Below are 25981 nucleotides of genomic sequence, written 5' to 3' on the forward strand. Positions count from 1 at the left end.
TTATTTCATATTTCCTTTAACATTCTAAATTAATACACCAAACTAATAGGTAGGACCAGCAACAAACGAGTACCAGAAAAATCATTCACCAGGGTGAGTTCTGCAACTTTCTGGCAATGGAACCACTTTCCTGCAATTAAACCTGTTCTTACATTATAACAAATAAACCTGAAACCAAGTGGGGAGGAATACAAAACTTAACTACACAGATCATCAGACAAAAGGTAAATGTAATATGGTTCAGAAAATTACCAAAACTACCAGATTATACAGTCCTATCCCAAGACAATCATTTTACTCAAGTCTACAATATCAATATACAAGAAATTATAGTGTTCTTAATCTAACTAAAATTAGTGTCATGAGATTAATCAACCAAATATGCAGGCTATTTCAAACCTAATTTTATCAACATTCTGAAACTAGTCAGCCAAATTACATTTTTCAAAACACTGTTGGCTGACCCAACAGAAAAATGTATAAAGGTCAGGAATTGTCAGCTGACATAGGGAAAAAAGACACATGGAAATAAAACATCCAAAGATGTTCCACTTTGCTCATAACCAAACATAACATGTAATTCCTGAAGTGCCATTTTCATCTTTCACATTAAAAAGTTTTATTGGTGTCAGCCACAATCCCACTAGTGATAATATAAACAGATACAATTGTTTTGTAGAAAAAGCACTAAATACCAGAATTTTTAAATGTACTGTTTGCCCCACAATTCCAGTTCTAGAAACTTATCCAACAATCTCACAAAATGGATAAAGATACATTTAACGTGTTTACTGTAGTTCTGATGCAAAACACACTAGAAATCTAGAGTATCCAACATTAGGAAACTAGGTATAAACATGAAAGTAAGCATACCATGTTCCCAGTGATCCACACTAGAGATAACCTAATTGAGTTACTGAACTTTAGTAACACAGATTTCTTCCAGTGACCATGCAAGAAAGGCAAGTTCTCTCTCACTGAGGTAAAGGGAGAGGGACATTACATGAATCAGGATAACAGGCTTTCCCACACAACCACCTTCAATGGCAAATGCCAAAGTCTCTGACTGTGTGGATCACTATAAACTGTGGAAAATTCTGAAAGAAATGGGAATACCAGACCACCTGACCTGCCTCTAGAGAAATCTGAATGCGGGTCAGGAAGCAAGTTAGAACTGGACATGGAACAACAGACTGGTTCCAAATAGGACAAGGAGTACGTCAAGGCTGTATACTGTTCCCTGATTATTTAACTTATATGCAGAGTACATCATGAGAAACGCTGGGCTGGATGAAGCACAAGCTAGAATCAAGATTGCCAGGAGAAATATCAATAACCTCAGATATACAGATGACACCACCCTTATGGCAGAAAGTGAAGAACTAAAGAGCCTCTTGATGAAAGTGAAAGAGAAGAGTGAAAAAACTGGCTTAAAGCTTAACATTCAGAAAACTAAGATCATGGCATCCAGCCCCATCACTTTATGGCAAATAGATGGGGAAACAGTGGCCGACTTTATTCTTTTAGGCTCCAAAATCACTGCAGATAGTGACTGTAGCCATGAAATAAAAAGACGCTTACTCCTTGGAAGGAAAGTTATGATCAAACTAGACAGCATATTAAAAAGCAGAGACATTACTTTGCAAACAAAGGTCCATCTAGTCAAGGCTATGGTTTTTTCCAGTAGCCATGTATCATGTGAGAGTTGGACTATAAAGAAAGCTGAGCACCAAAGAATTGATGCTTTTGAACTGTGGTGTTGGAGAAGACTCTTGAGAGGCCCTTGGACTGCAAGGAGATCCAACCAGTCCATCCTAAAGGGAATCAGTCCTGAATATTCATTGGAAGGACTGATGTTGAAGCTGAAACTCCAATACTTTGGCCACCTGATGTGAAGAGCTGACTCACTTGAAAAGACTCTGATGCTGGGAAAGATTGAGGGCAGGAGGAGAAGTGGATGACAGAGGATGAGATGCTTGGATGGCATCACCAACTCAATGGACATGAGTCTGAGTAAGCTCCGGGAGTTGGTGATGGACAGGGAGGCCTGGCGTGCTGCAGTCCATGGGGTCGCAGAGTCAGACATGACTGAGCAGCTGAACTGGACTGAACTGAACCTTCAATGGAAGGAAACAATGGAGAAATATCCAAAGAATTCTAAAAAAAAACCGTATGACCCATGAATATTATACTCAGTCAAGCTGTCATTTATGGATAAGGATAACAGACACTTTCAAAATGAGTAATTCAGGGAACAGAGCAACCATAAACTCTTTTGGAAAAAAAGTGTATATATATATATGTGTGTGTGTATATATATATATATATATATGTATGTATGCGTGTATACAGACACATTATATATCAGCTCATCAATGTTAAATAGATTAAAAGGTTCAAGAAAACACTCAATCCCAGATGGTAGAACAATGTGTACAAGATCTAAGGGAAAGAGTGCATTCCAAGAATTTTATACCCAGCCAAGATGTCCTTCATATATAAAGGCAGAGAGACATCCTTAAATCACCAAATAAGGCACTATTTCTTAAGAGTGACAATAAAATTTAGCTTACAGGGAAATGAATCAAAAATTTCAGACATGGAAAGATCACAGTTAAAAGAACTAGTCAGGGGACATTTGGATTCTTTAAAATATAAAACTAAGACTAAACACTGATGGTGTTATGGTTATAGAACAGGCTATAAATGCTCTAAAGACACTGACAAAGTAAAATAACAAGAGTAAAGAGGGAAAAGTGGAATGACTACACGTCTTCTTATTTTTCCTATTATGAAGTTCACTGATGCTGCCTAGAACTGAAACATGGAATATATTTATGAAAAATGCCATCCTTGTAATGTTTTCCATTACATAGAAATGTTTTCCACTTCCATAACCTTTTTTCCTTAACCTACTGAAATTTATCAAGAGCTAATAATTATTGAAGCAAAGATATGTTTGAAATTAACAAATCATCTTTCAGTTTCATTTGTTTCTTTTTCTGCTATTAAACAGAAATGAAATGGAGAGACCTTAAGAGCACTGTGTTCAGTGAAAAAAAAAAATCAATACCAAAAGGTTACAGCCTGCAGATTACATTCACAACACTCTCAAAATGACAAAACTACAGAGATGGAGAACAGATAGTATACTGGTTGCCAGGAGACAAGGAGGAATGCTACAAAGGGTATTAGGGGGAATAAAATATTAGGAATGAGTCAGACCTTCAGTGGTGATGGAACAGCTCTGTACCTTGACCGTGGTGGTTACATGAATCAATACATGGAATAAATTGCACAGAACCACACACATACACGTAGATAGAGGTTAAAAAATGGTGAAAAGGGAAATAAGTCTATAGTCTAGTCAATAATTGACATGTACTAATGTCAATTTCCTAGTTTTAATATTGCACACAGCTATGTAAAATGTCACCATTGGGGGAATCTGGGTGAAGGGTACAATGGAAAGCCTTGTACTCATTTTGCAACTTCCTGTGAGTATATACATATTGCAAAAAATGTACTTTTTTAAATGCAAATGATAGTAAAATAATTTTTATTTTAAAACAAGCAGGACCCCCAAAATCAGCATGATCACTTTTTTAATAAAAGTACTTATTTTAGGCATCTATCCTCCTTATCTTATAGGCAAATAGATAGAAACAAAGATATATGAACTATTAATCATAGTTCAGGGTAGGAGGATTTAGAGGATGTCTTTTTTTGCCATGTTCTTTATACCTTTTGATACTGCTTGATTTTGAATGAGCATATGTAACTTTTATAAAAATTACCCAGTTGTTACTCTTAAAAAAAAAAGACCTATCCCAAGTCTGATTATTAGCCAATTTAAAAACCAATGAGGACTTCCCAGGTGGTGGGGCTACTGGTAAAAAAGCCACCTGCCAATGCAGGAGACATAAACACAGGCTTGATCCCTGGATCGGGAAGATCCCCTGGAGGAGGGCATGGCAACCCACACCAGTATTCTTGCCTACATGTCCTCACAGGGCAGAGAGAAAGAAAAACCAATGATTCCCCTCTACACCTCAACTGCATTTAACTCATAAAATACCTTTACCTTTCCAGGGAGTCTGAGACCAAAGATCTTTTTCATTATAACCTTCATATAACAGAGTAGCAGACTGCTCTGATCTAAATGAACTACTGTGTATGCTAAGCCTAATTGGCTCAACTGAACTGAAACACATAAAGAAGTCAAAGAGAAAAAAAAAAAGAAGTCAAAGAACCTTCCTCTACGTTGTTCTGTAACGTGCTCCAGTTACCACGTTGCCCTCAGGAGTCACATTTCCTCTATTCTATCACATTAGAGCATAAGCAGAAATATCTTGTCTCTCATTTGTTATCAGCAAACTTTTCCCATACTGCCCTTTCTATTGTAAGAGGTAAATGATGCAAGTTTTAAGGTTATTATCATTATATGTACTGTTTTTCCTGGGACAACATACCCACTTGGGCTACATTTCAAGTAGATATGCCTGTGTAAATGTGCATAGGCTTAAGAAGAAACCTAGTGCAACAGAAAGAACATGGGCTGTGCATTTAGAATTTTGGGTCTACAGCCCATCTCTATCAACTTGCTATGTAACTTTGGACAAGCTGAGTACTTACATTACCCCCCCTGAACCTCAGGGTCCTCATCTTCCTCAACTGTAAAATGGGAACAAACAATCATACTTACCTTGCAGAACACCTCTAAGAGACAAAATGAGGTACTGTCTGAGTACACGAGGGCCCTAAACAAAGCTAGCACGAAGTGTAATTACGAAACACGCACAGACCTTTTTCTCCCGTCAACCCCCAGCTTCCTTCCCTTCCCATCAGCCTCCCTCACCTCCTTCATTTCTCTCTGCCTTGTGGGTTTCCTCAGTCACTATCCACAGCCCTCACCTCACCTCACCCCACCCCCACTCCCACCTGTCCCCCAGCAGTTCTCCCAGGAGCAGTTTTGGGGGACTCACAGGAAGTGTACCATCTGCACAGCATTTGTTCTGACAACTCCTCTTGCTCACCTGCTCCTCACCTCTACCTGCCCGAAAAATTACCTGAGCTTGCTGGCTGCATGGTTTTTGAAAAAATTATACTCATACTCTATTTCAATCTTACTATGCTCTTTGAATGCTGCTACTATCAACTACTAACCTCAAGGGCCTACACTGACCTTCTGGGATTTGTTATTTTTACATCTTTTTTTTTTATTTTGTTTTGGGCGGGGAGTGGCTCCACCACACAGCTTGTGGGATCTCAGCTCCCCAGCCAGGTGTTGAACCCAAGCAGAGTCCTAATCACTGGACTGCCAGGGAAGGCCCATCACACCTAACTTCTTCAATTACCTAAATATCTGCTGAATGCTTACTGGGCACTGGAAATGTAAAGAGTGAGACTCATTCTGCTATGGGATCATAAAGAGAAGGAATCAATCCTCCCCACCCCCAGGCTTGGAGAGGGAGGAAGGGAGAAAAAGTCAGGGAAAGAATGAAGGAAGTTCCCATTTTGCTCTTCAAACTTCTGAATTATTTGACACTTAAATGGCAACCCACCAGTATTCTTGCCTGGAGAATCCCGTGGACGGAGGAGCCTGGTGGGCTACAGTCCATGGGGTCACAAAGAGTCGGACATGACTGAGCTACTTCACTTTCTTTCACTTCACTTTCACAAGAATATAGTCTTGTAATTCTTATACAATAAAAACAAATAAATCAAAATAATAGAAGTAAAAAAAAAAGCTATAATCAAAGATGATAAATGTTAAACTAGTGGCTAGAAAGCCTCAAGGGGGTCATGTTCATGTTATTACCTAACAAAAAGAAGAAAAGGATGTTCAAGCAGAGGGAATAGCACTGAACAAAGGCAGAGACATATGAAAGTGTAGTCGGTGTTCTGGGGATGACAACTGGCTTGCAGAGGCTATAGAACAAGACATAATTTGAGAAGTCTTTAAAAGATATTCCAAACAAACCACTATAACCATTTAATATATCATCTTCATCCTTACTGAGAGGATTAAGTAAGAAAAATTGTGAAAATCCAGGGTACATGTGCTTTCCACTACTCTTGTCATGATAAAAACTTGGTCTTTGACAACACTGGGGACCCTCCGTTCAGAACACTTTGGGGTCAAGCGACATGACCACATCTGAGGTCCATGAGGTAGCTCTGGCAGGAACACAGAAAGATGGACTGGTGGAGGAAGAATCTGGAAGCTATGAAGACACCAACTACGAAAGCAAGAGATGACAGTAGCCTCACCAAGGCAAAGGGAACAGAGGGTAAGGCTGAAGTCAGACATAAGTTAGCTACAGCATCAACAGGTCCATAAGTGGGGGACTGAGGCAAAGAGGAAGTCAAAGATGACTCAGCTTTATCACTGGAGTGTCCAGTGAACAAGATCACTAAGAGAATTAGGGTATAGGGGAGGAGGCACTAACCTCAACGGAAGACAATGGGTTTAGTTAAGACATTTAATTTGATGTCTACAGGACAATCCAGCGGATATCCAAGGCAAGAGAGGGTGACTGAGTTCTCACTGGTTCACAGGTCATAGCTGAAGTCATAAGAAAGAAGATCAAGGGAGACTGAAACAAGAGCTATATCATGGAAGCCAAGGGAACCAAGAAAAAGTGTTTTGGGGCAGGGGGTGGGGGAGGGCAGGCAGGAGGCTGGAAGGGACCAGTGGTTGCCAACAGCCAAAAGAAGGCATAAGAACTGAAAAGAGGCTATTTATGTATTCAGTGTACTACATCAATTGAGAATCCGTGGATTTAGGTATACTCAGGGGCTCCGGGAACCAACCCCCATGGATACCAAGGGATGACTGTATACAGTGGTCACTGGTGGTCTTGAAAAGTAGTGAAGACAAATCAGTCTGCAGTGGGTTGCAGAACAAACCACTGGTGGAGAGAAAAAGGGAGGAGGAAAAAGAAGCAATAAGTAACAGCTACACATTCAAGAATTCCATCCCTCTTCACCCAAGCCCATGCAGTTACGTCTCCCTTGTCACTGAACAGGACACTTACGTTGACAACCCAACCACCTACAATCGTCACAATCCTTGTCCTGTCCAAAGACAGTTAACTTCATCTCGACACAGCAGTGACTCTGTATCTACAGACAGAGTCAAATCCCTTATTTTACCAGCACATGGCCTATCTCCTGTCATCTTCCTATCAGTTCACCTATCATCTCTTTCATCCCTACCAAATCCAATCACCAATTAATTAAAAATTTCCCACCATTTCCAATCGCCAGTTTAGAGGCTTCCAAAAACAGCTTGAGCTCCTCCCCCCTCTTTTTTTTTTTGAGCTCCTCCCTTTTCTTCGTCCCTTGCATCTGGAGTCCGTCCATTGTAAGTGATGACTCTCTTGGTCACGTCTTCCTCTCCACCCCTAACTCCAAATCCAAGCCTTTGTCATATCCACATAGGTGTTCTATCTGGTTTCCTACACCAATCTAACCTACACACAGCAGATGAATCAATGTTCCTTCAAGGAAAAACTTAACCAAAAAAACAAAGCCAAACTCCTTTACCCAGCTTTTAACTGCTTTTGTAAGCTTTCGAACTGCTTCTTCACAAAAATCTCCACCACTGCCAAACTAGTCTATTACAGACGCTATCTTAACACTACACGTTCAGTTACACCCTTCTCTTTTGAAGTGCCCCCTCTCTGCAAGTTCTATTCACTCTCCTCTAAAAACCCTGAACACACAAGACTGCCACAGCATTCTTAACTACAACATAACTGTCTAGGACTTCCCTCATAGCTCAGTCAGTAAAGAATCTGCCTGCAATGCAGGAGACCCAGGTTCGATTCCTGGGTCAGGAAGAGCCCCTGGAGAAGGAAATGGCAACCCACTTCGGCATTCTTGCCTGGAGAATTCCATGGACAGAGGAGCCTGGCAGGCTACAGTCCATAGGGTAGCAGAGTCGGACACGACTTAGCGAATAAACCACCACCACCACTACAGCAGGAATTGTTCTATACTCCTAGGATACATCAGTGAACAGAGCAAAGCTATAGGAAGTTAATATTTTGGCAGAAAGAGGTAACAAAAAATAGACGTCATAAATAACATTAAGTTTGTAAAATGTTTAAAAGTGTACATGCTACAAAAAGAAGTGAAGGAATGGGAGTTCTGAGATGGGATCACAGTTCTCAATAAGGACTGGCCTCACTGGGAAGATAACTCTTGAGCAGGCTTGAGGAAGTTCACATGCTCCTGTAGATATCCAGGGGAAAGTAGGAGAGACAACAGATGGGCAGGCACACATCTGGAGCTTCTCAGCGACAGGAAGGAGGCCAGGGTAGTTGAACGGAATAAGCCAAGCGGGGAAGAGCAGGAGAAGGGTTCAGAGAATAGTCGCGGCCAGAATATGGAGGACACAGCAGACCACGGAGGTGCACGTGGGCCACCATGGCCTTCACTCTAAGTGAGCTGAGGCGCCAAGGAAACAGAACAAAGATATCAGGTGCCTTAGATTTTTCAAAGGACCACTGAGGCTGTGTTGAAACAGTCTATAAAGGCGTAAGGTCAGAAGCTAAGAGAACAGTTAGGAGACAACTGCAGTAATGCAGGCAAGAGAAGCTGAAGGCCTAAACTAGAGAGCGGTAGAGGGAACATGAAGTGAAAATCCTGGCTACATTTCAAAAGTAGAAAACAATCAGCCTTCCTGATATGGACCAGATGTGGGACAGAAGAGAAAGAAAGGTCAAGGATGGCTCCAAGTTTTTGGCACAAGCAATTAAATGGATGGAGCTGCCCCCAATTGAGACAGAGAAGGCCTGTGGGTGGAAAGGAATTAAGGCAAAGATTGGGAGTGGAGTTTTAGACTGGTTACATTTGCTCTGCCTGACAAACAAGCTTGCATGTCAAGTTGGCAGCTATGTGTGTGAGAAAGGCAGCTGAGGAGACAGGTCCAGCCTGGGAGCTCACTGGACCTGAGGCTTAGAGCACTCCAAAGCACTTCAAAGATAGCGGGATGAGGAAGAAATATCCAGTAAGACGGGGGAGAACCAAAAGCACGTTTTAGCGTCCTGGAGGCCAGGTGAAGAAAGACTTAACAGAGAAGGGAGTATTCAACGTGTCCAATGCTACTGGCAGATTTGAGTAAGATGAGGACTAACCTCTATGTTCAACAACTATGGGGCATGACCTTGACAAGTGAGCTTGAGAGAGAATGGAAGGAAGGTGAGGAATTAAAGATCACTCTTTCCTGGAGTTCTGCTGCAGAGGAACAAGGAAATGGAGCAGCAGCTGGCCAGGAAGGTAGCAGTAAAGGTATTCACGATGAGAAAAAATAGCATGTTTGTGTACCATGTCCATACGTGCACACAGAGCCCCTACTAAGCCCATGCACCACAACTACTGAGCTCTACAAAGTCCTGAGCCCTCAACAAATGTTAATTCCTTCCTTCACTTCCACCCTTATTTTCTATTATCTTTATTGATCTATATCTAATCTTTTAACTGTCTGCAAATTTTCAATTAGAAGGCCCTTTTTTCCCTTGTCCAACTCTTCTGAATCCTTCCCGATTCAAATATTTCTCCTGGGAACTCTTCCCTGGCCCCTCTGCTCCGCTAACCTCCCTCAGGTGTGCTACCTCTGTACCAATGAATTCTTCTACTACATGCCAGTCAATCAGTCATGTCCAACTCTTTGCAACCCCATGGACTGTAGGCAAGGATATTGGAGTGGGTTGCCACTCCCTTCTCCAGGGCATCTTACCAACCCAGGGATCGAACCCGGGTCTCCTGCATTACTGGCAGATTCTCTACCATCTGAGCCACCAGGGAAGCCCTATTCTTCTACTATGCTAAACCTTATCACACAGCCTCTCGTAATTACCAGAATATATGTCCCATTTCCTCACTAAACTGACTCCCAGAGGTCAGGGGCAATATAACCCTTCCTGGAGTAAAAGTGTAGCAGTTGAGAACACTGACTCTTGAACCAGGCTGCCAGGCTATGAATGCCAGTTCTATCACTTGGTTATAGTGTGACCTTGAGAAGCTGCCTAACCATTCTGGGCCTTGAATGTTCTCATCTATAAAACAGGAAATAAAAACAGTCTCTGCCTCCTGTTTGAAAGGCTCAGATAGTAAAGTATCTGCCTGCAATGCAGGAGACCTGGGTTTGATCCCTGGGTCAGGAAGATCACTGGGGAAGGGAATGGCTACTCTAGTATTCTGGGCTTCCCTGGCGGCTCAGAAGGGAAAGAATCCACCTGCAATGCAGGAGACCTGGGTTCAATCCCTGGGTTGGGAAGATCCCCTGGAGAAGGGAATGGCTACCCACTCCAGTATTCTTGCCTGGAGAATTCCATGGACCTCCAGAAGCCTGGCAGGCTTCTCATGGGGTCACAGACTTGGACATGACTGAGCAGCTTTCACTTTCTTTCATAGAGACTCTTTCATGATGATAATGTATCCACAGATCCTAGGATTTTAAGCTTGATGCAGGAAGTCAATAAACAGATGAATAAACTGAGGCATTACAAAGTTCTGGCCTGTTGTACAGAATAACTTCTTGACAGCATGTCAATAGTGTTTTGGGGGTCTGTTTAGCAGGTCATTTTATCATTTGAACCATACCATCTCCTCATTTTTTCAAAAGCTGTTCAAGTCATTTCTGGATAGTTAACCTGTCTCCCAGAAAACCTCTGCGCCGTGACCGCCGCCGAGAACCTGAGTGCCGCTGAACCTTGCCCTGTGGTCTCCCTCCACCGCAGCCTCTTCACGCCTGCAGTCCTGCAGTGCACAAGCAACACAGTTGCTGAACTAATGGAAGGCACACCAAGTGAGGGGCCAAATTTAAGGTTTGATTTTCCCTCCACTACAGGGACTGCTCACAGAAGAGGACATTCAAAAATGAGAAGGCTTAGTAACCAAAGCAATCTTCCAGGCAACTAAAAAAAAAACAAAAAAACCCACTAATTTAAGCAAGGGTTCAATTTTGCACAAAATTTCCATAATAAGCAAATTTGACATTAAGTAAGAACTTTTCAGAGAAGTGGTGGGAACCTCTGAGATGTTACATCACTTGAGAACTCATGGGAATTCAACCCAAAAATGATGATTTCATCAAAGGTAGTTACAGTCTCACTGTTCTAGGTATTCCGTGCTGAACCTACAAATCTTTCACTAGTCCTAAATTTGCAGGTCAAAACTCGTCTTCCTAGAGGGAGACTTTAAAGGGAATTCCCATGGTCCCTTGCCCACATCACTATCGCAGAACCAAATAAAACATAACTGGATGACATTCCCAACCATCTTCCATGTGAGGCAGCATCTGTACCTCAAGGAGCAGAAGCTTTGGAGAAGGGCAGCCTGAGCCCAAATGCCAGCTCCACCTCTTGTTAAACAGGTATCCTACACCAGGTGTGTTCACCTCCTCCTCTAGTAGGAATGGCAGGCAATATGGTAACCAACCTAGCAGGGCTGGTGTGCCTAACTGATACTGAATGACTGAGAGGAAACAAATAAATGAAACACAGCTAGCTTAGTGTAGATACTTAATCAATGGTAGTTCTATCATATTACACCATTTTTATCTTATTAGGGAATTGAAATTTTAAAAAGAAGATATTACAAAGGCCCCAACTTATTTGCCAACTCTTTCAAGGCTCTTTAAAGCAAAAAGTCAGTACGAAAGGGAAAGAGTTTCTGGAACAAATATAGAACTGTGATCCCTACCCTCCAGTGAGACACAAACCAAGCAAGAGCTTCCTTGCAGTCGGGGGCAAGGCCTGCCCCAGCCACACCCGGGAACCTGGGACACCTAAGGAGACGAACCCCTGGTGTCAGTGCTGCAAAGAGTACATGATCTGACAGTCCTACTGGCCTTACATCCACTGTGGTCACCCACTGTGTGCTAAAATAAGTGAGGGGAAGGTTACAAAAAACTTGACTCAAAACTTATCTCAGAAAAAAATTGTAAATGGTGATCATGAAGTCAACTACTTTACAATTAATTGCTCAAAGGTGGTTATTTTCATAACACTCTCCTGACTGCCAATTAAAATGAAACCTGAATACAAGGGTGCTTGGCCAGCTAAGTCGATAAACAGTAAAATTCTGCCCAAATGTTCTAAAGCAATGTTGTCAGCTACCTGAGAGAAGGTATCTGTCTGTCTTGTTTATCTGACATTCACTAGAGCCTCACATACAGTGGCTACTTAAATTCATTAAAAGATGCATACACCCGTGTTCATATCAGCATTTTTCACGGTAACAGCCAAAAGGTGGAAGACACCCAAGTGTCCATCAATAGATGAATGGATAAACAAAATGTGGGCAACACACACAATGGAATGTTATTCAGTGTTTAAAAGGAAGGAAATCCTGACAGATGCTACAACACAGATGAACCTTGCAGACATTACGCTAAGTGAAATAAGCCTGTCACAAAAAAACAAAAACTGTATGATTCCATTTATATGAGGGCTTCTACAGTAGTTAAATTCAGAGAGACAAGTAGAAGAGTGGTCACTAGGGGACACAGAAGAAGGGAATGGGAGTTTTCGTTTAATGGGTATGGTTTCAGTTTTACAAGATGAAAGTAATTCTGGGGATGGACACGATGTGAATGTACTTAATGTGACTGAGCTGTACCCTTAAGGATGAATAAAATGCGGCTTCCCTGGGGGCTCAGTGGTAAAGAATCCACCTGCCAGTGCAGGAGACACTGGTTCCATACCTGGTCCGGGAAGACCCCACATGCTACGGAACAACTAAACTCGTGCATAGAAGATAAAGAAAAGAGAAAAAAATGGTTAAAATGGGAAATTTCATGTTACCTATATTTTACCACCATTTTTTAAATTCACTGAAAGAATCAATGAATACTACTTTCATCATTCACTCAATGTTACACCTCATACCTTTGTTCATTAGAGAATTCCTGTCTCCACATTCTACAGCTGAGGACACTGGGATTCATAAAACTTAACTGACCTGCCACTATCCATCCTACCTACACATGGTATAGGCAATACTACACAGTGCTGCCTGGCATTAATGGTGCATTTTATCTGACTGGTTATAAGCCCCATAAAGGGCTACAGCTTAGGTCTCCTTTCTCTGCCCCAGACCTAACACATCACCCACAAGACACTCCAATGTTCAGAAAACCACACTGGCCTGAAGATCTATTACCACAGACGACGTCATGGCCTCCTTTTCTCTCCTAAACCCCCAGAGTGACAGAGATAAAATGGGCACCCTGTAACTGGAGGTGCTCAAACACGGACTTGACAATCAACCACCTTCCGTGAGCCTACTATGTACCAAGAGCCAGGGAAGATAAAAGTTCTGACAACTTCACCTTTGAGGGAACTGAGTCCACTGCAATGGACAACTACGACTCAGAATACTCACTCCAACAAGACAAATGCTTAAAAACAGATGTGCACAAATCTCAGGGAGTACTGAGAGTGCCTTTGAGCCTGGAAAATGTGGAATGTTATCCTCAGAAGAGGTGGCTTCTGAACCAGATCTGGAAAGATGAAGAGATCTCCAGGCACTCCAGGGCAAAGGTCACAGCATGTAGTAGAAAGACAGGCAGGGTGGTGTCTGTAGAGTTCCTGACTTTGCTACGATCTAGGTAAGTGACCTTTGCAAACCACAAACCCTCTCAGCTGCCCTGTATATAAGCTTATACCAAGATGGCAACCCACTCCAGTATTCTTGCCTGGAGAATTTCATGGATAGAGGAACTTGACGGGCTGCAGTCCATGAAGTCGCAAAAAGTCGGACACGACTGAGCCGGCTAAAACAAGATCCACACCAGCTCTGTCAAGTGCGTTCTATTAGGAGCTCTGAAATAAACTAGGTTCAAGCCTTGCCACTGTCACTTAAGAGTGACCCTGAGCTGGATATTTCAGTTGCTCTGTGCCTCAGTCTCCCTCCTTCAGAACACAGGGCTGGTGTACTAATAACACATGTCAATCACTTAGCACAGAATTGTTAGCTACTGTCGTGATGACCTACAATGTACGAGAGGCAAACAACAGATGCAAGGGTTTTGTCTGCTCCGCGTCCAGGTCCCTCCCAGTCCTGAACCATCCCTGGGGCGGGAGGCGGGGTGCAGGGGAGGGTTGGGGGGGGGGATGGGAGTGCAGAGCCCGGCTGCAAACCCTGCACGCATGTGTCACTGCCGGACTCGGCACGCGCCTCTCCCCGCCCCAGGGAGAAGCGATGGCTCAGCAGTCCCGGGCCCGCTCCCACCGCTCAGACCTGGCACCCGGGAAGGAAGGGGCTCCGACCCCACTTACCATGCTGGCCGGGGGAGGGGGCGGCTCAGGTGAGCTGGCTCTCGGGCTTCGGACACGTCCGGCTCGCACAGTTCAGGTCATGGTCCCGGCAGTCTCGGGAAGTCCCCCGCCCATGCAAAGACAACCGCTTCCCCACCCCCGAGCCTCACGGGGACCCTCTAAAAAGAGCGCGGCTCCCTGGCCCGCCTCATCGGGGACCCCCGGAACAATTCATCCAGACCCACCCGCCCCTCCCCAAAGAAACTGAAAAAAGCAGGAAATGGGGCTCGGAGGGCTGACGAGGAGGGCAGCGGCTCGGGGCCCCCCGCCCGGGCCCGACCCCCGAGAGGAGGTTCCGGGCCCAGGCAGGGGCTCCCCGGCCCCCGCGTTCAGGAGCGGCGGCGGGCCCGGCCCGGAGGCTGAAGGGGCGGAGGCTGAAGGGGCCTGGGCGGCGCAGTCCGAGCGGCCGACTCAGGGGAAAGGCCCGGGAGCCCACGTTATCCTTGCCGCCTCAGCCCACACAGCCGCTGCCGCCGCCCCCCGGAGCATCCCTGCGCGCGCCCGCCCCGGAGCAAACCGCTCGCGCCGCGCGGCCGCCCCCGACCAACAGCCCAACGCGCCGGAAGTGGCGAGCGCTCGGCGCGGCCCCACGGCGCGGCCGCCGGGCTGCGGCGCTGGAACCGGACCAATCCGGAATCGAGCGGGCGGGGGCTGGGGGGCGCGGGGCGGAGCCGCACCTGACGGCTCCCTCTGGCCCCGCCCACGCCCGGCCCCGCCCCACGCCCGCCGCCCTCCGCTGGTCCACGCGGGCAAGCGGCCATGTTGGTAAAGGGAACTGGCCCTGCCATCTTGGTAAAGGGGCGGTTTCTCTTTCATTTCCTGAGCTCATTCATTCCACCCATCTTCAAGGAGCACCATCTGTTTGCCCAGCACCCGGCTAGAAGGCGGTGGCACGCAGCCTCTGCCCTTGTGGAATTTACATCCATTCAGCCCACAGACATTTTAGCTGCTGTGGACGGGGCTCAGCTGTGGATGCCAGGACTAATACAGTAAATAAGATCGCTCTAGTCCCTGCCCTCAAGGAGGCAAATAAGCAGCAAGCAAGTGAATAAATTAATTGTAAGAAACGAGGAGTGTTGTGAGTGTTATGAACAGACGAACACACAGGGGCCCCAGATAGAACTTGGGAAGGGAGGAATGGAAATGTAAACAAGCCTGAGGATAAAGTCAATAGCCGCCAGCGAGATTAAAGTTAAGGAAAAGCAACTGCATCTAACTGCATCTAACAAGGCAAAGATGTGGTAGGTTCCGGTTCTTGTTCCTATTCTCCAACCCACTTTACTTGTGAAAGTACTGACTTTAAGAAATAGAAGCAAGAAACAATGCCCAGCAGCAGAGGTGCTGCTAGTCACAGGCTGGACCAAATCTGTGTAGTGGCCTTCAAATTCCAGCATGAACCAGAATCTCCTGAAGGGCCTGTTAAAACACTGATTGCCCTTCCCCATTCCCAGAGCTTCTAATCAGTAGAAGCTCATAAATTACATTTCTAAAAAGTTCCCGGGTGATACTAATGCTCCAGGGCCAGGGATCACCCTTGGAGGACTGCTGATACAACTCATGGCCACAGAAAGCAATGGCTCTCATTTATTCTTCCATTAAATATTTATTGTTGCCCACTAAGTGACAACCACTGTTCTGAGGATTCAGTGCTGATAAAACAGACACACTTGGGCCTTTATGGAATCGAGAGATGAATTATTTTGAAAGTATTACCAAATGAGTCATCACTTATAATTGCAATAAGAGTATTGAAGAAAAATACAAACCATTTGTGGGTTAATAGCCAAGGGATCTAAGCTAATCTTGGGGGTTTGGATGGGGAGCCAGTCAGGAAGTGACACTTATTTACCTGTGGCCTGAATGACATGTCGTTGGCTAGGCAAAGTGAGGGGACAGAATCTCCAAGGCAGTATAAACTGTATGTACAAGAGAAGCCATCTCAAAAGATAAACAGATGAATCAGGATGGATGCCAAGTGGCCTGACCTGTCTTGGCTCAGTGTAGTGAAATGAGCCAAGACTTTGGAATGAGAGATTTGGAGTGGGAAACCCAGCTCTTATCACTGAAAGTGAAAGTAAAGTCGCTCAGTCAGCTCTTTTCGGCCCCATGGACTGTAGCCTGCCAGGCTCCTCCCTTCATGGGATTTTCCAGGCAAGAGTACTGGAGTGGGTTGACATTTCCTTCTCCAGAGGATCTTCCCAATCCAGGGATTCAACCCGGGCCTACCCGCATTGTAGGCAGATGCTTTTCTGTCTGAGCCACAATGGAAGATCGCTGTAATCACTAGCTGAGGTATATTGAGCAAGAGACTATCAAAGTCTTAATTTTCTCAGTGTGTAATTAGATGAAACAACAGAAAGTCAACTCACTCTCAATAAGAAGTATGCCAGGACTTCCCTGGGAGTCCAATGGTCAAGACTCGGTGCTTCCAATGCAGGGGATATGGGTTCAATCCCTGGTCAGGGAATCAAGATCCCACATGCCACATGGCCAAAAAACGGACATATGCCTTTGGCTCAGATAACTCGCAAAGCTGGACAACTAGAAATAAGTTAGCTTCAGGCTGGGAGCAGTGGGTGCCCTGGATCCATTCATCTAGGATTTTCTTGGCTTTGCCTTCCTAGGTGTATCAGCCTTGTCCTCAAGATGGCAGTCAGTGCCAGCCAGGGCCACAAAATTCCCTGTTCACATCCAGCAGGAGAGACCACTTCCGTAGTGGTCCAGGGGCTGACTCTGTGCGCCCAGTACAGGGGACCAGGATTCAATCCCTGGTCAGGGAACTAGATCCCACATGCCACAACTAAAGATCCCACGTCCAACAGCTAAGACCCAGCACAGCCAAATAAATGAATATTTTAAAAAGAAAGAGAGCATATTTTCCCATGTCTTATCTCTTGGAAGTAAGTTTTGTACTTCTGGTCCTAATCGACCCAGGCCTGCCCATCCCTGAACTAGCCATGTAGAGGAAGATGGAATTGCTCTGACTGACTTAAAGAAGCCTCCCCTGGGGCTGATTTCAATTCCCCAGAATAAAGTGGATTTGTTGGCGTCACCACCATGTCCATCATACCTCCATTGCCAGGCTAGAGTGAAGATTAAAATTAATGTACACAAAACATCTAGCACATAAGGCAGACAATACATCACAGCTATTATTAATTTTACTCCAGGGATTTTGTCCAAGTCAACGAAATAACATTTCGTTATTAATATTAATCTCAAGCGTGTCTATTCCAAAAAAAGATTTAAGGCTGCTGTTACCTTTTGTTGGCACTGCAGGGATGGCCCCTATCCATCTCCTTCTGCCCATTCCTATTGCTACGGCCTTGGTCTCATTCATTCTGTTATTTGTTCAACATTCAGTTAGTATCAACTTTCTGCCAGACCTTTTGCAAAACCTAAGATTTCCAAAATGAATAAGATTCAGACAAATTGTTCACTGCCTCATGGTGGAAACAGCCACCAAACAATTACCACAGTGTGACAGATGCTATAATAGAGGTAGGTACAAACCTTCTGGGCTTCCCAGGTGGCACAGTGGCAAAGAATCCACCTGCCAATGCAGGAGATGCAAGTTTGATTCCTGGGTCGGGAAGATCCCTGGGGTAGGAAATGGTCACCCACTCCAGTATTCTTGCGTGGAAAATCCCATGAACAGAGGAGTCTGGCAGGCTACAGTCCATGGGGTTGCAAAGAGTCGGACACGACTGAGCGACTAAGCACACACACGTGCATAAACCTTCTAGCAATAGTAGGAGATGTAGCTGGGAGGCTAAACAAAAATGGTAACGTTTCAGCTGGGTCTTCCGGGATGAACAGAAGTTCACCTGAATGCTGCAGTGTCCCCGACTCCAAGCTGTCTTCTCCTGTGACAAGACTCACAGTGACAAAATTGGGACTCTTAGATTTGGAACTCAACTATCATATGAAAAAAAAAGGACTGTATTGTTTCCAGGAGAGATCCAACGGGTTGCATGGATTTCAGACACAACTGAATTCTGGGTCTGAAATGATATCACAGACCTCAGTTTTTCCCCATTTCTTGGTTCTGCTTGAAGATCCATGTGGTGGGCCCTGCATACCCAGGCTTTATCTTCTCCCAGATGGAAACCTGGTAGAAAAGAGAGTATGCCTCTCCTACAAATGTTCCAGGAAAATAATCCCATTGGCTTTCGTTGGCTCACTATGAACCAATCATCCCAACCAGGGGTGAATATGATGCTGTGATTGGCTGGACATTGGTCACATGCTCCACCCCAAGCTCCACAATATCTCTTTCAAGGGAATGGCCAAGTTCTCTCTGAGCCCAACCACAATTGTGCCAGGCTGTTAGAACCTGGAGAATTCTCCCATTTTGCAGATGAGGAAACATGTTAGTTTCTCAAAAGGTGTGTTAACAGTACCACTCTGTATGGACTCGGTGAAAGAAGGCAGGGAGAAAAGGGTAAGTGTGTGAAAAAAAAAAATTTTTTAAAAGGGTAAGTGTGTGTGTGGCACCCTCTATAGGTGATAGGAAAACTGCCTTTAACCTGTCATTCAAGGCCTTTGACAGTCTGAAACTATGTAACCAGACTCTCTGGATTGAGTCTCTACTCTGCCCTTCACTAGCTATGTGGCCCTTGAGCAAGTCACTTAAACTCTCTGTACTTCAGTTTCTTCATCCATGAAATGGGAATAACAGCAGTACCTACCTGGCTAGGTAGGTACCTGTGTGAGTCAGGTTCTATCAGGAAACCCTAATTTAGATTTGAAGAATTGACAAGGGGGTAATTCAAAGGCGGGTAAGGAAACCCTACAAAGGGTAATACAATACCCCAGGTCTAGCAATAGCAGGGACGACTTGCACCTCTAGACCTAACAGGGCAAGAGGAGGAGTGGTTGCCAGAATCTGACAAAGGAGAATCATGTGAAAGCAGCTGAAGTAAGCATCCAGCCAGGGTGATCCTGCAGGGAAGAAGCCAGTGGAATAAATGCTGACCTCACTGTCTTCCCTCCCTGTCTCTCCTGCTGGGGCTCCCCATTGCATAAATCCAACTAGAAGCCAGGGACCAAGGGATGCTGCTGATACTGTTCATAGAAACCAACCTCTTAGACCCAGGGCCAGGCAGAGAAGGGGATTAGAAGAGAACCAGCAGAGTACCATGAAGTGTTTAGAACAAAACCTGGCATTTAAAAATTTAAAGTTTTTTTGTTGTTGAGTTTTTGTTTTGGCAGAACATGGGCTCTAGGGTGTACACTCAGTAGTTGTGGCTCATGGACTTAGCTGCCCCGTGACATATGGGACCTTCCCAGAACAGGGATCAAACCCACATCCCATGAATTGCAGGCAGATTCTTAACCTCTGCACCACTAGGGAAGTCCCTTAAGATTTTCAATCATTTTAGTTAGCAATTACTATTTCCATCCTAGTTCCAGCCTTCCTTTCAAACTCCTCTTCCTTAAATTCTCATGGCTTCTGGAAAACAGCAGGCTCTTTCATGTCTCTGTGCCTATGCTCATGTTGTTCCATCTTTAGGATGACCATTTTCTCACCCCTTTCAATTTCCTATTCATCCCAAAGACCAAACGCAGATGTCTCCCACAGAGCATCCTCTTCCTGTGGAGTAAAAGAAAGTGAAAGTAAAAGTGAAAGTGTTAGTTGCTCAGTTCTGTCCGACTCTTTGCGATTCCAAGGACTGTAGACCACCAGGCTCCTCTGTCCATGGAATTCTCCAGGCAAGAACGCCAGAGTGTGTTGTCCTTCCCTTCTCCAGGGGATCTTTCCAACCCAGGGATTGAACCCGGATCTCCTGCATTGCAGGCAGGAGACCATCTGAGCCACCTGAATAAAAGGAATTAATAAACCATCATTAATATGATATTGGAGAAATATTGCCTGCAGCTTTACCTGGTTGTAACAGCCCCTGGAAATATCCAACAGAAATCATCCGTGGGTACAGCATTATGTGAGAGAGACCTCTAATGTCCAGCCATGTCTGCTCCTGTTCTCTACCCAGTACAAGGACATTGCATTTCTCCATTCCTTGCAGTTGACTGAGTGGAACTGACCCGTGTCACTTCTGGGCCAGAGCATTTCCTTGTGTGGGTGATTCCCTTCCATTCTGCTCTTCCCTGCCATAGTGAACCCTGAGGCACCATGTTGAAATTGTGGCACCATGAAATGGAGTGATTGCACAGGACAGAACCCCTTCCTGACCCACACCAGACCAGCAGAATGAGCTGATTTTGTTTTTAGACAAAGTGATAGGTAATAAATGGATTTATTTGGAGAGAAATACATTCCACAAAGAAATAGAGGAAAACAATAGAATAGGAAAGACCAGAGATCTCTTCAAGATAATTAGAGATTCTAAGGGAACATTTCATGCAAAGATGGGCACAATAAAGGACAGAAATGGTAGGGACCTAACAGAAGCAGAAGATATTAAGAAGAGGTGGCAAGAATACACAGAAGAACTATACAAAAAATATCTTCACGACCCAGATAATCACAATTATCACTCACCTAGAGTCAGACATCCTGGAATGTGAAGTCAAGTGGGCCTTAGGAAGCATCACTATGAAGAAAGCTAGTGAAGGTGATGGAATTCCAGTTGAGGTATTGCAAATCCTAAAAGTTGATGCTGTGAAAGTGCTGCACTCAATATGCCAGCAAATTTGGAAAACTCAGCAGTGGCCACAGGACTGGAAAAAGTCAATATTCATTCCAATCCCACAGAAGGGCAATGCCAAAGAATGTTCAAACTATGCATAACTGTACTCATCTCACATACTAGCAGAGTAATGCTCAAAATTCTCCAAGCCAGGCTTTACTAGTACGTGAACTGAGAACTTCCAGATGTTCCCGCTGGATTTAGAAAAGGCAGAGGAACCAGAGATCAAATTGCCAACATGCACTGGATCATAGAAAAAGCAAGAGAATTCCAGAAAAACATCTACTTCTGCTTCATTGACTACACCAAAGCCTTTGACTGTGTGTGGAAAGTGGAAAGTGAAGTTGCTCAATCTTGTCTGACTCTTTGCGACCCCAAGGACTGCAGCCTCCCAGGCTTCTCCATCCATGGGATTTTCCAGGCAAGAGTACTGGAATGGGTTGCCATTTCCTTCTCCAGGGGATCTTCCCGACTCAGGGATTGAACCCGAGTCTCCCGCATTGCAGGCAGACGCTTTACCCTCTAAGCGTATGGATCACAACAAACTTTGAAAAATTCTTCAAGAGATGGGAATACCAGGCCACCTTTTCTGCCTCCTGAGAAATCTGTATGCAGGTCAAGAAGCAACAGTTACAACCGGATATGGAAAAACAGACTGGTTCAAAATCAGGAAAGGAGTATGTGAAGGCTATATATTGTCACCATGTCATTTAACTTATATGCAGAGTTCAGTTCAGTTCAGTCCCTCAGTTGTGTCTGATTCTTTGCGACCCCATGAATCGCAGCATGCAAGGCCTCCCTGTCCATCACCAACTCCCGGAGTCCACTCAAACTCATGAAGAGTACAACAGGTGAAATATCAGGCTGGATGAAGCAAAAGCTGGGCTCAAAATTGCCAGGAGAAATATCAATAACCTCAGATATGCAGATGACAACACCCTTATGGCAGAAAATGAAGAGGAACTGAAGAGCCTCTTGATGAAAGTAAAAGAGGAGAGTGAAAAAGCTGATTTAAAACTCAACATTCAAAAAGTAAAGATCATGGCATCTAGTCCCATCACTTCATGGCAAATAGATAGGAAACAATGGAAATAGTGACAGACTTTATTTTCTTCTGCTCCAGAATCACTGCAGATGGTGACTGCAGCCACAAAATTAAAAGACGCTTGCTCCTTGGAAGAAAAGCTATGATAAGCCTAGACAGCATATTAAAAAGCAGAGATATTACTTGCCCGACAAAGGTCAGTCTAGTCAAAGTTATGGTTTTTCCATGTATGGATGTGAGAGTTGGACTGTGAAGAAAGCTGAGCACCAAAGAATTGATGCTTTTGAACTGTGGTGTTTGAGAAGACTCTTGAGAGACCCTTGGACTGCAAGGAGATCTAACCCGTCCATCCTAAAGGAAATCAGTCCTGAATATTCATTGGAAGGACTGATGCTGAAGCTGAAACTCCAATACTTTGGCCACCTGATGCAAAGAACTGACTCATTAGAAAAGACCCTGATGCTGGGAAAGATTGAAGGTGGGAGGAGAAGGGCCCAATAGAGGATGAGATGGTTGGATGGCATCACTGACTCGATGGACATGAGTTTGAGCAAGCTCTGGGAGATGGTGAAGGGCAGGAAAGCCTGGTGTGCTGCAGTTCATGGGGTCGCAAAGAGTTGGACATGACTGAGCGAGTGCACAACAAAGCAAGGAGAATGAGCAGCTCATGCTCAGAAGACCCAAACTCTTCAGTGGTTTCAGTGGCAAGGGTTTCTAAAGATGGCGTTGAGGGGAGGGTCGTAGTATGCTCATCAGCTTGTGGACATTCTTCTGATTGGTTGGTGGTGAGGTAACAGGGTGATGTTTCAGGAATCTCAACCTTCCAGTTCCAGTCAGCAGGGGGTCTGTTGTAAAGCAGCAGTGACTCACCACCCTCCAAGGAGGGTCGGGGTGGGGGCTGGGGGCGGGGTCTTAGTTTCTGCTGAACAACCCAAAGATATGCATCAAATTGTTATCTATTTCCTTTCAGGAGGAACTAGGAGTCCTGTGGTTCTTGTCTTAATCATTGATTGCTTGAGCCTGCTCTTTGAAATTCAGGGAAGGCCTTGAAGACTGAAGCCTTTTTTCTCCTACAAACAAGAAATGGAGGGACTTCCCTGGTGGTACAATGGTTAAAAATCCACCTTACAATGCAGGGGACCTGGGTTCAACCCTTGATCAAGAAACTAGGTTCCACAAGCTGCAACTAAGAGTACTCATGCCGCAGGGAAGATCGAAGATCACAGGTGCCGCAATGAAATCCCGCAGACCCACAACTAAGACCTGCAAATTATTTACTTGTAGCCATATTAATATTAAAAGCGGGGTGGGGGGGCTTCCCTGGTGGTTCAGTGATAAAGAATCTACCTGCCAAATGCAAGGGGCACAGTTTCGATCCCTAATCTGGGAAGATCCCCCATGCTGCGGAGCTACTAAGCCCATGTACCACAGCTGTTGAACCTGTGCCCTAGAACCTGGGAGCTGTAACTACAGAGTCCACGCACTGCAACTGACTGAAGCCCTGAGAACCCTAGAGCCCGTGCGCTGCAACGAGAGAAGCCACTGCAATGAGAGACTCACACACTGCAACCGGAGAGTAGCCCCTGCTTCCCTCAACTAGAGAAAAGCCTGTGCAGCAACAAAGACCCAGAACAGCCAAAAATAAACGAATAAAAGTATTTTAAAAAAGAAAAAGAAAGAAATGGAGGTCACAGAGGGACTTTTGTGCCTGAGAAGGCCCACACGGTCCTGCTTGGCTTCAATCCCCCCTTTTCTTCAATAGTCCTCAATTCTGAAGGGAACAGGGGTGGGACAAGGAAGGGAATAAGGTTTTGGATAGAGAGATTAATCATAAACTCAGCAGGACTTAGTTTTAGGGAGATTCAGTTTCGTATTCAGTAAGAGGAAGAAAACGTCAAAAGGAAACTGAGGGGGAGATGAATGTTCAATAAATTGAAACCAAGTGCTCCCCCAATGAGCCCTCTCTTCCCTTGAAGAATCCCAGCCTGGAGGAGGCCCAGGCTAATCACATCCTTCCACAGGGCAGTACAATGGACTGGGGTGACCTCCATGATGGAGAAGTACAAGCCAGCTAGACTTGGGCCATATGGTCAGAGAAAGTTTCCCAGAGGAAGCAACATTTAATCTCAGGCTTGAAGAGTGATGGTGTTGCAAGAAAAAATGGGGTGTGAGAGGATGGTCACTTCCCATGTCTCAGGGGAGTCCCTGGGACCAGTTGCCAAATGGCAGTCCATAGCTTCACGCAGGAAAGAATTCAAGCATGAGACACAGTAAAGTGAAAGCGCAGCGTATTTAGAGAGATTTTGGGGTCGCCACCCACTTTTTGGCCTTTTATGGCTAGCCTCAGAACTGTCAGGGCACCTGTGGTTGTGTCATTTAGTGAAAGTGAAAGTGAAAGTCGCTCAGTTGTGTCCGACTCTTTGTGACCCTACAGACTATACACTCCATGGAATTCTCCAGGCCAGAATACTGGAGTGGGTAGCCTTTCCCTTCTCCAGCGGATCTTCCTGACCCAGAAATCGAACCGGGGTCTCCTGCATTGCAGGCAGATTCTTTACCAGCTGAGCTACCAGGGAAGCTGATATCATTTAGATGCTAATGCATTGAAATAAGTGTATAGTGAAGTTCAAGGTCTACTAGAAGTCAAATCGTCTTTCATCCTGGAGCTAGTTGGTTCTAACCAGTTTTTGTGATATCCTCAACAACTATGTTATTCTTTTAATAGTTAGGCCCTACCACCTTCCCTCCTGTCTCAATGGGAATCAGAATCTCCTATGTAAAAGGGTTGTTGTTTAGGTGCTAAGTCGTGTCCAACTCTTTGCAACCTCATGGACTGTAGTCCACCAGGCTCCTCTGTCCATGGGATTCTCCAGGCAAGAATACTGGAATGGGTTGCCATGCCCTCCTCCAGGGGATTTTCCCAGCCCAGGGATCGAACCTACATCTGTTATGTCTCCTGCATTGGCAGGTGGGTTCTTTACCACTAGCACCATCTGGGAAGCCCAAGAGTACTGGGCTGGGTTGCCATTTCCTTCCCCAATATAAAAGGAGAGGTGGTGGCAAGGGAAAGAACGTATGTAAAGGCCATGAGGTACTACAGGAGATGTGAATTTCTCTTGTCTTCCTCACTATCAAACTTGTAGGATTTGAAACCAGAAGGAATGCCCTTTTTGATTTTCAGTCATCTCTAGAAAAGAAAAAGGGAGGTAAAATGAACATGATTTATAGATGATACAGTTGTATATCTGGAAAATCCAGGTGAATTTGTTGAAAAAAACAAATAATAAAAATCTTCTGTTACTTGACTGGGTCCAAAATTAAACTAAGGACATCAATAACTTCCCTATTTATATCAACCACAACTGCTTAGAAGAAATAACGGAAGTGGTGACCCCCATTTGCAACAGCAACACAAAAGGTAGAAGACCTAAGAATAGACTTACTAAGAAATGGATAAAAATCTCTATGAAGGAAACTTTAAAACATTACTGAATGATGCTAAAGAAGACTGAAGTCATGAAATGACAAACTCTTTCTTGAAGGAAAAGTCAACACCATAAAGATGCCACTTCTTCCTAAGATGATCTATATAATAAATGCTATTGCGATTAAAAAAAAAAACCTCCCATCTGTTCAGACCTCACTAATTCTTTAATGTGCCTGTATGTGTGCTCAGTCGTGTCTGACTCTTTGCCACTCCGTGAACTATAGCCCACCAGGCTCCTCTGGACATGTGATTTTCCAGGCAAGAACACTGGAATGGGTTGCCATTTTCTCCTCCAGGGGATCTTCATGACCCAGGACTCGAACTTGCATCTCCTGCATTGGCAAGCAGATTCTTTATCCCTCTTTAAGGCTCAGCTCAAATGCCATCACTTCATGAAGCACCCCTGGTCAGAATGTACTGCTCGGTGTTCCTTTCCCCGCCCCCCCAATATTTATTTATTTAT

The 25981-nt window shown here is 44.7% G+C and overlaps 1 protein-coding gene across 2 annotated transcripts in view; it reads right to left on the minus strand.

Annotated features, from left to right (window-relative positions):
* Window positions 1–14927, minus strand: part of XPO6 (exportin 6) — a 111385-nt gene extending 96458 nt beyond the window's left edge. The window contains exon 1 of one of the 2 annotated variants that reach the window (XM_020907929.2): window positions 14295–14927. In XM_020907929.2, the coding sequence (XP_020763588.1) occupies window positions 14295–14297 (3 nt within the window). In that variant the 5' untranslated portion in view covers window positions 14298–14927. The remainder of the gene's footprint in view (window positions 1–14294) is intronic. The other variant, XM_020907928.2, reaches the window with a different exon arrangement.
* Window positions 14928–25981: the final 11054 nt, after the last annotated feature.

The sequence above is a fragment of the Odocoileus virginianus genome, chromosome 33 (assembly GCF_023699985.2).
Source record: "Odocoileus virginianus isolate 20LAN1187 ecotype Illinois chromosome 33, Ovbor_1.2, whole genome shotgun sequence".
NCBI classification, from domain to species: Eukaryota; Metazoa; Chordata; class Mammalia; order Artiodactyla; family Cervidae; genus Odocoileus; species Odocoileus virginianus.